This window comes from Salmo salar, chromosome 20, assembly GCF_965601325.2.
Source record: "Salmo salar chromosome 20, fSalSal1, whole genome shotgun sequence".
NCBI classification, from domain to species: Eukaryota; Metazoa; Chordata; class Actinopteri; order Salmoniformes; family Salmonidae; genus Salmo; species Salmo salar.
The window spans coordinates 70,718,210-70,729,776 of NC_138310.1; the positions used below are offsets into that span (position 1 = coordinate 70,718,210).

At 41.1% G+C, this 11,567-nt stretch overlaps 1 protein-coding gene and 1 long non-coding RNA gene across 2 annotated transcripts; both read left to right on the top strand.

Moving 5' to 3' along the window:
* The first annotated feature begins 1,634 nt into the window (after positions 1-1,634).
* On the top strand, positions 1,635-3,403 carry LOC106581261 (gap junction delta-2 protein). The gene has a single exon (XM_014163211.3). It carries the CDS (start codon positions 1,690-1,692, stop codon positions 2,635-2,637), a length of 948 nt encoding a protein of 315 aa, XP_014018686.1. The 5' UTR covers positions 1,635-1,689; the 3' UTR covers positions 2,638-3,403.
* Positions 3,404-8,286: 4,883 nt separating this feature from the next.
* On the top strand, positions 8,287-9,458 carry LOC106581256 (uncharacterized). Its single transcript, XR_014381917.1, has 3 exons — positions 8,287-8,730; positions 8,951-9,052; positions 9,401-9,458. It is a non-coding gene; the product is annotated as an uncharacterized LOC106581256 (long non-coding RNA).
* The last annotated feature ends 2,109 nt before the right edge of the window (positions 9,459-11,567 follow it).

The window sequence follows — 11,567 nt, forward strand, 5'->3', positions numbered from 1 at the left end:
GGCCCAGCGTCGTCCGGGGTAGACTGTCATTGTAAATAAGAATTTGTTCTTAACTGACTTGCCTAGATAAATGAAGGTTAAATTATAAAAATGATCAATGGGTCTACAGCTCTAGGCATGACAATCCTTAGTGCTTAGTTAGCAATTTCTGTCTTTGTCTTTGACAGATTGATGTTTTCAGAAAGCCAGATGCTTCCTCAATATTTGAGTTTAGATTAACTCAATCAATAATTCAGTTATTGATCATATTTGGCCCACTGGCACTGGCTGCCCTGTAGTTTACATATGACACACACGGACCACACCAAATCCAGCCTTTCAGCCCAACAACACAAAATAACAATTTCATTCCAGCCCTCACAAACTGCAGGGTAATGGTCCTGATGTCCTCTGTTCCAGAGCCACAGTGTATGGACCACACCATGATGAAGCAGAGACACGGATGCTGCGGAGGATACTGAGGCATGGTCTTTACATTTGATCCCATGATGGACATTCAAGTGGATGGATAGACTCTAAACATACTTGTTTTAATGGAGATACAACCTGTTCTGTGTGTTTCATCTGTGGACTTGGATTGGATCCATACGTAATTGATGCAAGCTGCTTATAGGGACTTCAGTATACAATTTGAAGGGATATCAGAGTCCTGTTTAGTCCAGACAGTTCCTGGAAGACAATTTTGGTGAACTGTATGTATTGTGAGATTTGTGTCTCTGTTTCAGGTCAGGCCTATAAGTGGATGGGGCACAGCACTAAGGCTAGTGGCCTAGAGAAAGACAAATGATGTAGTCATAACTGGTGACTATAAGCCTAAAACTGCTGGATGATTCCTCTACTTTGTCATCACATTTCATTCAAAGATTGATTGAGCATAGTCTGGAAAAGTGAGAAATATTAAATCTTCCATTTCTCTAAATTGTATTTTTGAAACAGGCTTAGAGCAGAAGCTTTGCATAAATTGGCATTGTTTTCCTTTTCCAGTTTGTTCCCTGCTGTTATTGTTTCACTATTCCCGGCTGTTCAGAAAAGGTGCCTCCCATTGTATTTTAAATCTTTGTTAAACTGTACATTGGCTGCCTTTGTATCCCCACAGTACAATGAGAGTTTCAGATAGAGTGGCTGAATATGTCTGAATATGCCTATTCTCCCATACGAGGCTCAACACCGTTCAAATTGTCCACTAAACAGCACTCATATTAATTATAGCCAATGCGGACTGCATGGCAAAGCATTTTTTACAGATTTGCATTGGAAAGAGACAAACTATCCAGGGGTGAGTGGATTTCTAACTGTTTTGTTCGGATTGTTCTTCCCTGTTTGCATTTTCAATTGTTATGATAAAGGGAAAGGGGGAAACAGTATTTTCTGCTGTTACAATTTGCAATGTATTCCCCTCATTGATATGTGCATACTATATCAGTCTCGTGTATCAACAGCTGTCTGAGAAGTTATGAGATAATGAGTGACATTTTTGGAACATTTATTTATTCAACAGAATAAAAAGGTTTTCTGTATTGTCAGTTGCAATACAACCATCTTAGATCAGATAAGAAGCCATTTGCTCTCACTGTTTGCAAAACACTAGAAAATGTTCCTTTACATAGAATTAACATTGGTGTCTAAATGATTCCTACAGGTTTTAGGTAGTAGTGGACTGACAGGTTGTGATCCCCCCCAGGTTAAACCATGGGAGACTGGTCCATTCTCGGACACTTCCTGTCCGAGGTGCAGAACCACTCCACAGTGATCGGCAAGATCTGGCTGACCATGCTGCTGATCTTCCGCATCCTGCTGGTGACCCTGGTAGGGGACATGGTGTACAGCGATGAGCAGTCCAAGTTCACCTGCAACACCCTGCAGCCCGGCTGCAACACCGTCTGCTATGACACCTTCGCCCCCGTCTCACACCTGCGCTTCTGGGTATTCCAGATTGTCTTGGTCTCCACGCCGTCCATCTTCTACATCGTTTACGTCCTGCACAAAATCGCCAAGGATAAGAAGCTAGAGGTCCAGAGGGGGCATGTGATGGCTGAGCGGACCTCCAAGAAGGTGTTTGGGCAGCTGGTGAGGAAAGGGCTGGAGAACCTGGAGACTGGTATGTCCACCTACTGCCCTGGATACAGAGAGGAGTGGGGTGGTCAGGAAGGGGAGGGGGTGGAGCAGAGCCTGCTAGAGGAGGACTATGGAGAGGTAGGGGAGGACCCAACTCAGCTGTCCAGCCAGGTGCTGCTAATCTACATCCTGCACGTGCTGCTGCGCTCCGTCATGGCGATCACCTTCCTGGTGGGGCAGTACTACCTGTTTGGCTTCGAGGTGCCCCAACTGTACCACTGTGAGACCTACCCCTGCCCCACCCGCACAGACTGCTTTGTGTCACGTGCCACCGAGAAGACTATCTTTCTCAACTTCATGTTCAGCATTAGCGTGGGCTGCTTTGTGCTCAACATCGCAGAGCTGCACTACCTGGGCTGGGTCTACATCTTCCGCGTACTGTGCTCCGCTTGCTCCACCTGCTTCCAGCCCGAGAGCCACCCTGTGGGGCTGTACGACCACCGCAACCCTCTGCTGCTGCAGCTCAAACACTCTCTGAGGGGCAGGCTGGTCCTGCAGACTCTCACGCCCATGGCCCAGTAGAAGGCTTGGGGCCACCTGCTCACTCACGTCCCAGCCATCTCCTTTGAGACCGACTGTACTGTGGAGTGCCCCTCCAAGAGGACTCCGGAAGAGAGGGACCGGGTGAAGGTTAAACTGGCCAACATGGCCTTGATGGGAAGAATCAAGAAGTCTTGGCTGTGAAATGCCCATTATGTGTGATTATCGCATTTAGCATTTTCCACTTTTGAAACAACAATGGGGAAGACAGGGTTTATAGCATAGGTTTCTCAGATTGGGCTTGTGCACTCCTGATTCAGAGAGAAAGATCCAGCTTTATCATCCATACCATTGTTTAAATTACATAAAAGAACATTCAAACTGTTCCTGAGTTTCGAAAGACAGAGAAAGGAAAACATCATTATCTTCAGTCTATTCACACCTGTCCACAATCTCAGGGTTCTTCAATACAAACACACCTGTTTCAGAAAACCTGGTCACTTTCACATTCAAACAATGTTTGTAGGATACTTTTCAATAACTCAATAACTGTAAGTGTTGAAATCATACATAGCTGGTAACTTGAGCTCGACAGAGTACTTGAGCTCAGCAGAGTAGTTTTGACCTGTGTCCAGACGCAGTCATTTATTTTGTCTGAAGGCAATTTGTCTCTGAAAACAATATTATTTTTCTGAATAATCTAATTTAATTGACTGGTAGGTTGTCACTAACTATTTGTAGCATGTGTGCCTCTGTTAATTGATATGTGCATGGTGTGTATGTGTATAGATGTTAAGTAATTCATGTTGAAATTATCCAAAGGGTTTTTAACTGAAATGTTAAAAGTTGGTGTCTCAATCTCAGACATTTGCGCTCATTTTTGTAAATAGTATTTAAAAAATGGCAGAATCAAACAGTATTGGAACAGTGACTTGTATTTCTCATCTAGAAGTGTAAGAATTTTAGAAGAATGCTATTTCATCAGTCAAATGTTGCACTGTTTAATAAGACAGGGTATGGAAAACCTCCATTTAATGTTGCCTGTTCAATAAGACAGGGTATGGGAAACCTCCATTTTAATGTTGCACTGTTTAATAAGACAAAGTATGGCAAACCACCATTTTAATGTGGCACTGTTTAATAAGACAGGGTATGGAAAACCTCCATTTTAATGTTGCACTGTTTAATAAGACAGGGTATGGAAAACCTCAATTTTAATGTTGCACTGTTTAATAAGACAGGGTATGGAAAACCTCAATTTTAATGTTGCACTGTTTAATAAGACAGGGTATGGAAAACCTCCATTTTAATGTTGCACTGTTTAATAAGACAGGGTATGGAAAACCTCAATTTTAATGTTGCACTGTTTAATAAGACAGGGTATGGAAAACCTCAATTTTAATGTTGCACTGTTTAATAAGACAAAGTATGGCAAACCTCCATTTTAATGAGTTTAGTTGTGAGTTTGACATTTTACCACAAGAGGTCACTATAATCCTATAGGTTATCAAACAGGGTTGTGCTGAAAATCAAATGAACCACAGCCAAATAAATTATTTGCAACTAAGAGTAAGATTAAAAAATACATGTATAACTTACTTCCTTGATAAAATACATTCTAAAATGTAAATATATGTGATTTCTGATTATGTAGTGCACATATCTGTTGAAGGCCCAAAGCAGACGTTTTTATATCAATATCAAATCATTTCTGGGTAACAATTAAGTACCTTACTGTAATAGATTACGATTAAAATGGTCAAAAATTTATTTTTTGCAAAAAAACTTTCTCAAGCAAGAATTTTGCTAGGACTGTCTGGAAGTGGTCAGTGTGGAGGGGAAAATTAAAACTAGCTGTTATTGGCACTCTCTTTGTCATTGGTCTATAAACCAATTTACACATGGTGATGTCACCATGGAAAGCCAAAACTCTCACCCATGCAAACCTGCTGATTAGAAGGTGCTGTATAGGTATGGGAAACACTCTTTTCACGGCACTTCAATATCGAAGTGAATTTTTCATAGCAGGTTAGGAGAACTTACAACAGCAGGTTAGGATAATTAACGTTGCAGGTTAGGAAAAAAAGGTTAAGGTTAGGAAAAGGGTTAGGGTTAGTGAAAATGCTCTCCAAACCTTCTACGAAAATGACTTTGCATTGAAGTGCTGTGAAAAGAATGTGTCCCTGCTTGCATGCATCAACCAATGGTTGTGTGCCAAGTCATCCACTGTGTCATCGACTGACAGATTGCTATAACATATGATGTGGTTAGCTGACACACAAAATACTTATCCAAGCAGTGAAAGATCTGGCAAGTGTCAGCAAGGCCTGGGCAGAGGAACATGCTCCGAAATTTTCAACCAGAACTATCAGGAAGCAACCCTGATCACATTTTTGTAAAACACTTTTACAGTGTTAGTTTCATCAGCTGTTGTACAATATGATATAACATTATTTTGACTTCACAGGGCCTTTAAATGGAGGCAAACACATTTTCAGCATTCAAACTAATCTACCCAGTCAGATTCAGCACCACGGACAGTGAAGATCAGAATACCTGCGATCTGACGATCAGAACAACAGTGCTATTCTTAGTGATTTTCAAGACACCCAAAGTCAATTTAAATACACAAGAAAATCTGCAGGATAAAAAGCAATACAATCAAACATTCAAATAAGTAAGCAGGCTATATTAAAGTGCACTAAACATGATGACAGACTAACCATGGAGAACACTAAACATGATGACAGACTAACCATGGAGAACACTAAACATAGAGACAGACTAACCAGAGAGAACACTAAACATAGAGACAAACTAACCATGGAGAACACTAAACATAGAGACAGACTAACCATGGAGAACACTAAACATAGAGACAGACTAACCAGAGAGAACACTAAACATGAAGACAGACTAACCAGGGAGAACACTAAACATAGAGACAGACTAACCAGGGAGAACACTAAACATGAAGACAGACTAACCATGGAGAACACTAAACATGATGACAGACTAACAATGGAGAACACTAAACATGATGACAGACTAACCATGGAGAACACTAAACATAGAGACAAACTAACCATGGAGAACACTAAACATAGAGACAGACTAACCAGGGAGAACACTAAACATAGAGACAGACTAACCAGGGAGAACACTAAACATGAAGACAGACTAACCATGGAGAACACTAAACATGATGACAGACTAACAATGGAGAACACTAAACATGATGACAGACTAACCATGGAGAACACTAAACATGATGACAGACTAACCATGGAGATCACTAAACATGATGACAGACTAACCATGGAGAACACTAAACATAGAGACAGACTAACCATGGAGAACACTAAACATAGAGACAGACTAACCATGGAGAACACTAAACATAGAGACAGACTAACCATGGAGAACACTAAACATGATGACAGACTAACCATGGAGATCACTAAACATGATGACAGACTAACCATGGAGAACACTAAACATAGAGACAGACTAACCATGGAGAACACTAAACATAGAGACAGACTAACCATGGAGAACACTAAACATAGAGACAGACTAACCATGGAGAACACTAAACATGATGACAGACTAACCATGGAGAACACTAAACATGAAGACAGACTAACCATGGAGAACACTAAACATGATGACAGACTAACCATGGAGAACACTAAACATGAAGACAGACTAACCATGGAGAACACTAAACATGATGACAGACTAACCATGGAGAACACTAAACATGATGACAGACTAACCATGGAGATCACTAAACATAGAGACAGACTAACCATGGAGAACACTAAACATAGAGACAGACTAACCATGGAGAACACTAAACATGATGACAGACTAACCATGGAGAACACTAAACATAGAGACAGACTAACCATGGAGAACACTAAACATGATGACAGACTAACCATGGAGAACACTAAACATAGAGACAGACTAACCATGGAGAACACTAAACATAGAGACAGACTAGCCAGGGAGAACACTAAACATGAAGACAGACTAACCATGGAGAACACTAAACATGATGACAGACTAACCATGGAGAACACTAAACATGATGACAGACTAACCATGGAGAACACTAAACATGATGACAGACTAACCATGGAGAACACTAAACATGATGACAGACTAACCATGGAGAACACTAAACATAGAGACAGACTAACCATGGAGAACACTAAATATGATGACAGACTAACCATGGAGAACACTAAACATGATGACAGACTAACCATGGAGAACACTAAACATGATGACAGACTAACCATGGAGAACACTAAACATGATGACAGACTAACCATGGAGAACACTAAACATGATGACAGACTAACCATGGAGAACACTAAACATGATGACAGACTAACCATGGAGAACACTAAACATGATGACAGACTAACCATGGAGAACACTAAACATAGAGACAGACTAACCATGGAGAACACTAAACATAGAGACAGACTAGCCAGGGAGAACACTAAACATGAAGACAGACTAGCCAGGGAGAACACTAAACATGATGACAGACTAACCATGGAGAACACTAAACATGATGACAGACTAACCATGGAGAACACTAAACATGATGACAGACTAACCATGGAGAACACTAAACATAGAGACAGACTAACCATGGAGAACACTAAACATGATGACAGACTAACCATGGAGAACACTAAACATGATGACAGACTAACCATGGAGAACACTAAACATGATGACAGACTAACCATGGAGAACACTAAACATGATGACAGACTAACCATGGAGAACACTAAACATGATGACAGACTAACCATGGAGAACACTAAACATAGAGACAGACTAACCATGGAGAACACTAAACATGATGACAGACTAACCATGGAGAACACTAAACATGATGACAGACTAACCATGGAGAACACTAAACATGATGACAGACTAACCCTGGAGAACACTAAACATAGAGACAGACCTGCCAGGGAGAACACTAAACATAGAGACAGACTAGCCAGGGAGAACACTAAACATGATGACAGACTAACCACGGACGTGAATTTAACAGAGGTTAAAGCTAAAACAACAGAATCTGGGTAAGTCTGTGTGAAGAGGTGTGGCTTTAGTGTGGATTTGAATTGTAGACTAGTAGGCCTACGCTATTTTTGCACTGTAAAACTTTTTTTTTTAAGTGTTATGTTTTCCCAGGCCTATCTAGGAAGGCTGGGCATAAATTGTTTGCTCACAGCATCACATAATGACGTGGACAACATAAACACTTAAAATCTGTGGATTAAAGTTAATAGTAATCAAAACTAATTTCACCACGAAAGGATGTGCAATCGAAATGGATGAAGAAGACAAGGAAATTCTAGTGAGTTAATAAAATGACACGGTGTTGCCTGTCCGCGTTGTAGGCTGCGGCCTCCACCCACAAGCCCGGGCTTTAGTGGCACTGGCATGCGCGTTTGCCTCTGCACTGAAGGAGCCACGGGACGGAGTCCGCGTTGCAGCTCTCACTTTCTCCCGCTACAGTATGGCCTACAATAACATATTTGGTGGGGTTTGGCAGCCAACAATAGTATTTGATTGGGACTAAGTCAAAGAATAAAACGATATTGAAATAAATATTATTAACAAATATTTCCCAGAAGATTTTGGGTTCTACCTAAGGCTGACTAGGACAGATCAATCAATTGAATCCTATACAGTAAGCCCACATGTCATACTTAAGTAAACCCACAAGAGAGACAATATTGCAAAGGCAGGACCACATGTTTCTGTGTTTTGACCTGCCCAGAGTGATACAATTATTGGTGGTGTAATTGTTCGATTGAAGGCGAAGGGGTAGGCAATCGAAAACGTTTGACGGGGAAATTTCTCTCAATATTAGCTAGTCCTACTGAGTGGGCAAGTAACCTTTCCCGCGCTCTTCCTAAAAATACTATTTGTGACGTCATAAAGGTCTAACGTTCCATGACGTCGCATGAGCACTAAATTACAGTCCCTGCCTGCAATATTGTCCTCACTCTCGACTTGAACTCAACTTGAATGTAACCAACACAGACAAGGACATGCTTTTGGAGATATAAAATAGCTTGAATGGATGAAGAAAAGGTAAGCTAAATTACTTTATACAATATTGGGGGAAAGTAAAAAAGTATTCTAAGCGGATATTTCTTGTAAAAAGCTATAACATATTGTAAAACAAATGTACCATTCTCTATAAAGTCACCAGCTTAGCTCTGATATGGCTGTAGCTCTATTTATGATGTCCTCTGCACAGATCTACTCTGACATTGACCTATTATTACTTATTGGAATGTCTGTCCATCAGGTAGTACAGAGGGAGGATGGTGATCCTCAGAGAGAAGGAAAGGAACTTGTTGAGGAAGAACCGGTTGCCACGCCCAAAGAGGAGGCCAAGAAGGGAAGGAAGGTGAGAGCACATAATAGGAGTGACCGAGCACATAATAGGCCTAATGGGCTACACTCTGCACCTGATAGCAGCCCTACCATAGATATCTATACATCTCTATGCTAACAACATAGCTGTTTTCAAAACATGTTTTAAGAGCTGCTTTGACCTGGCCCATAGCCTATTCATAAATTGTCTCAGAGTAGGAGTGCTTATCTAGGATCAGTTTTGCATTTTAGATCATAATGAATACAATTATTTGGGCAAGGTTGAGCCCACACCTTATCTGATGCACTTTATGTATACGGGGCCCTGGTGTTACATGTCTGCCATCATTTGAGATCTGGAATCTGTTCTGTTCTATCCTAGGCAAAAAGGAAGAGTAGTGGCAAGAAGTCAAGGAAGCTGGGCACCGACAACGATACAGGTCAGAGATTTACCTCTGTAGTACTACATTGTTTCTCTATTCTGTTTGTGATGTGCAGGTTGTGCTATCCATTTTCAATGAAACTGTAGTCTACTGTAATCAGTAAGAAAGGTCACATAGATGGCTTTATTCAAATAGGCGGCTTTATTCAAATAGGCCTATTCTAAAACCCTAAAACAATGAAATCAGAGTATTAAGAGATAAAACGTCTGATTTCTCTTTAATTTTGTTTCTACTTCCTCTACGGCAATCACATCTTTAGTCTCCAGGAATAAACACCTGGATAGAGGATCTGTAATTGAGCTCCTGGAGACGAAAGCTGTTAAGGCTGCATTCGGCCCAGGCAACAAGGATGAGATGGAATACTCCTACCCAATCCTCATCTCATTCCTGCGCAATCTAACTGATGAGTATGTTAAAAGTTTTTCTGTAATGTTCAACATTTATGAAATATTGTGCAGTGGGAACTAAACACTAACTAAAACACTTATTTTTAATTTTCTAGGCAGTGGCAAGTGATCTACAAAGGACTAAAAAACCCTGTAAGTTTCCCTATCTGCCTTTGATGTGTCAATAATCTGTTGAATTCAGAGATTAGCCATGAAGTTATATTCTGTTATTCATGTTCATTTCTCTGTCAGACTTCAAACTTTGAATTCAGTCACAGACAAGAATAACAATGTTGATCAAATGCATTCTGTTCGATCTAGAATACTTTACATCACAGTTCCATTCAAAAGCCTGTTTTTGTTTGTTCAAAACAGATGACGAAGGAACAGCTTGCCAAATTGTGCAAGACAATTGTAACCTTCATCACACAGACCACCCTGCAGATCCTGCTGCCAGCCCTGGCCCGCGTACTGGGGGTGAAGGACTTTGCTGACGATGACACTGACTCACCCAAGAGGGGTGGCAGTGCAAGATCCTTTGAAGCCTTTGATCAGGAAAGACTGGAGCTCATCCAGGAAGTTAGATATCTGGCGAAGAAAATGTATAAGGGTGGCACAGGGGCTCAACATCTCAGGTCCCTAACACCCTCTTCTAAGAGGTATGTTCCCCTCAAGGTTTTCATGTATGGATTTCACCAAGATCATCTATCCCAGTGTTAGCCAATGCATTTTACTCTATCTGATGTAGTACAAAATGTAATGTATCAGCCTTTGAGCATATTCGAATTAATGAGCATGAAAAGCGATCAAAAGGACATGTAGATATTTAGAATACTAAAATTACAACGCTTGACCGATTTGCCAAGTTAAGACAGGAATTATCATGCTTTGCTTGTTCGTTTTAAAGTTCCCAGACCTCAGTGAAAGTCCACCTGGGAATGCCAGAGGACAGAATCATCAAAAGTGTCCAGGAGCAACTGTCTGATCATAAGATCCTGTCCTCTTGCCCACCTGAGCTGACTGTTGGTCTTATCAAGGTGGTGGTCGAACAGCTTAACTCTGCCTTCTCTGTGACCATCAGCAGAGCCATTTCAGGGCGGTCCTCCCCTATTTCTTCTGGTACCCAGACTGCTGAACAGATGGTCAACATGGTCCAGAAATGTTTTGATGATCACGCCACTCCAGAGGACCAGAGTTCCACCTCTGAATTAGAGTCATGCATTCCACCTGCAACAGAAGAGGTGATGACTGTTATCGCAGACATGGTGGGTGAATTGGAAAAAGAAGATCCGGAATTGGCTAAGGTTCTTCGAGAAGTGGCTGTGAAAGTTAAAATGTTTGCATCTGGCAGTGACCTTGTAGTAGAGCACCTGGATGTTGAAGACACTCCTGTTCCAGAGGAGCTGAACATAATATGTACATCTTGCAAAGCAATGATGCAAAATCTTGGCACTCTGTTTAGTGCAAAGTTCAAGACCAAAGCCTCAAAGGCTGTGAGTGAAATTCTTGTGAGAAGGTTAATGAGCGATATCTCTGGAATGGTTCAACCTTCTCATTCGTTTAGTACCACTCCAAGCTTGATGAATGCATCTAGCCCATCTGACAGGATCCTTGATTCTGCGGCCACTGAGCTCATACAGACCAAAGTAGAATCTGAGGCATCAAAAATAATTGATAGCTTTGTTGAAGATGTCAAGGACATTGTGCAGTATGCTGAATT

Excerpts from the sequence above, each read along its gene's own strand:
- LOC106581261 (XM_014163211.3), top strand. The coding sequence starts at position 1,690 with ATGGGAGACTGGTCCATTCTCGGACACTTCCTGTCCGAGGTGCAGAAC.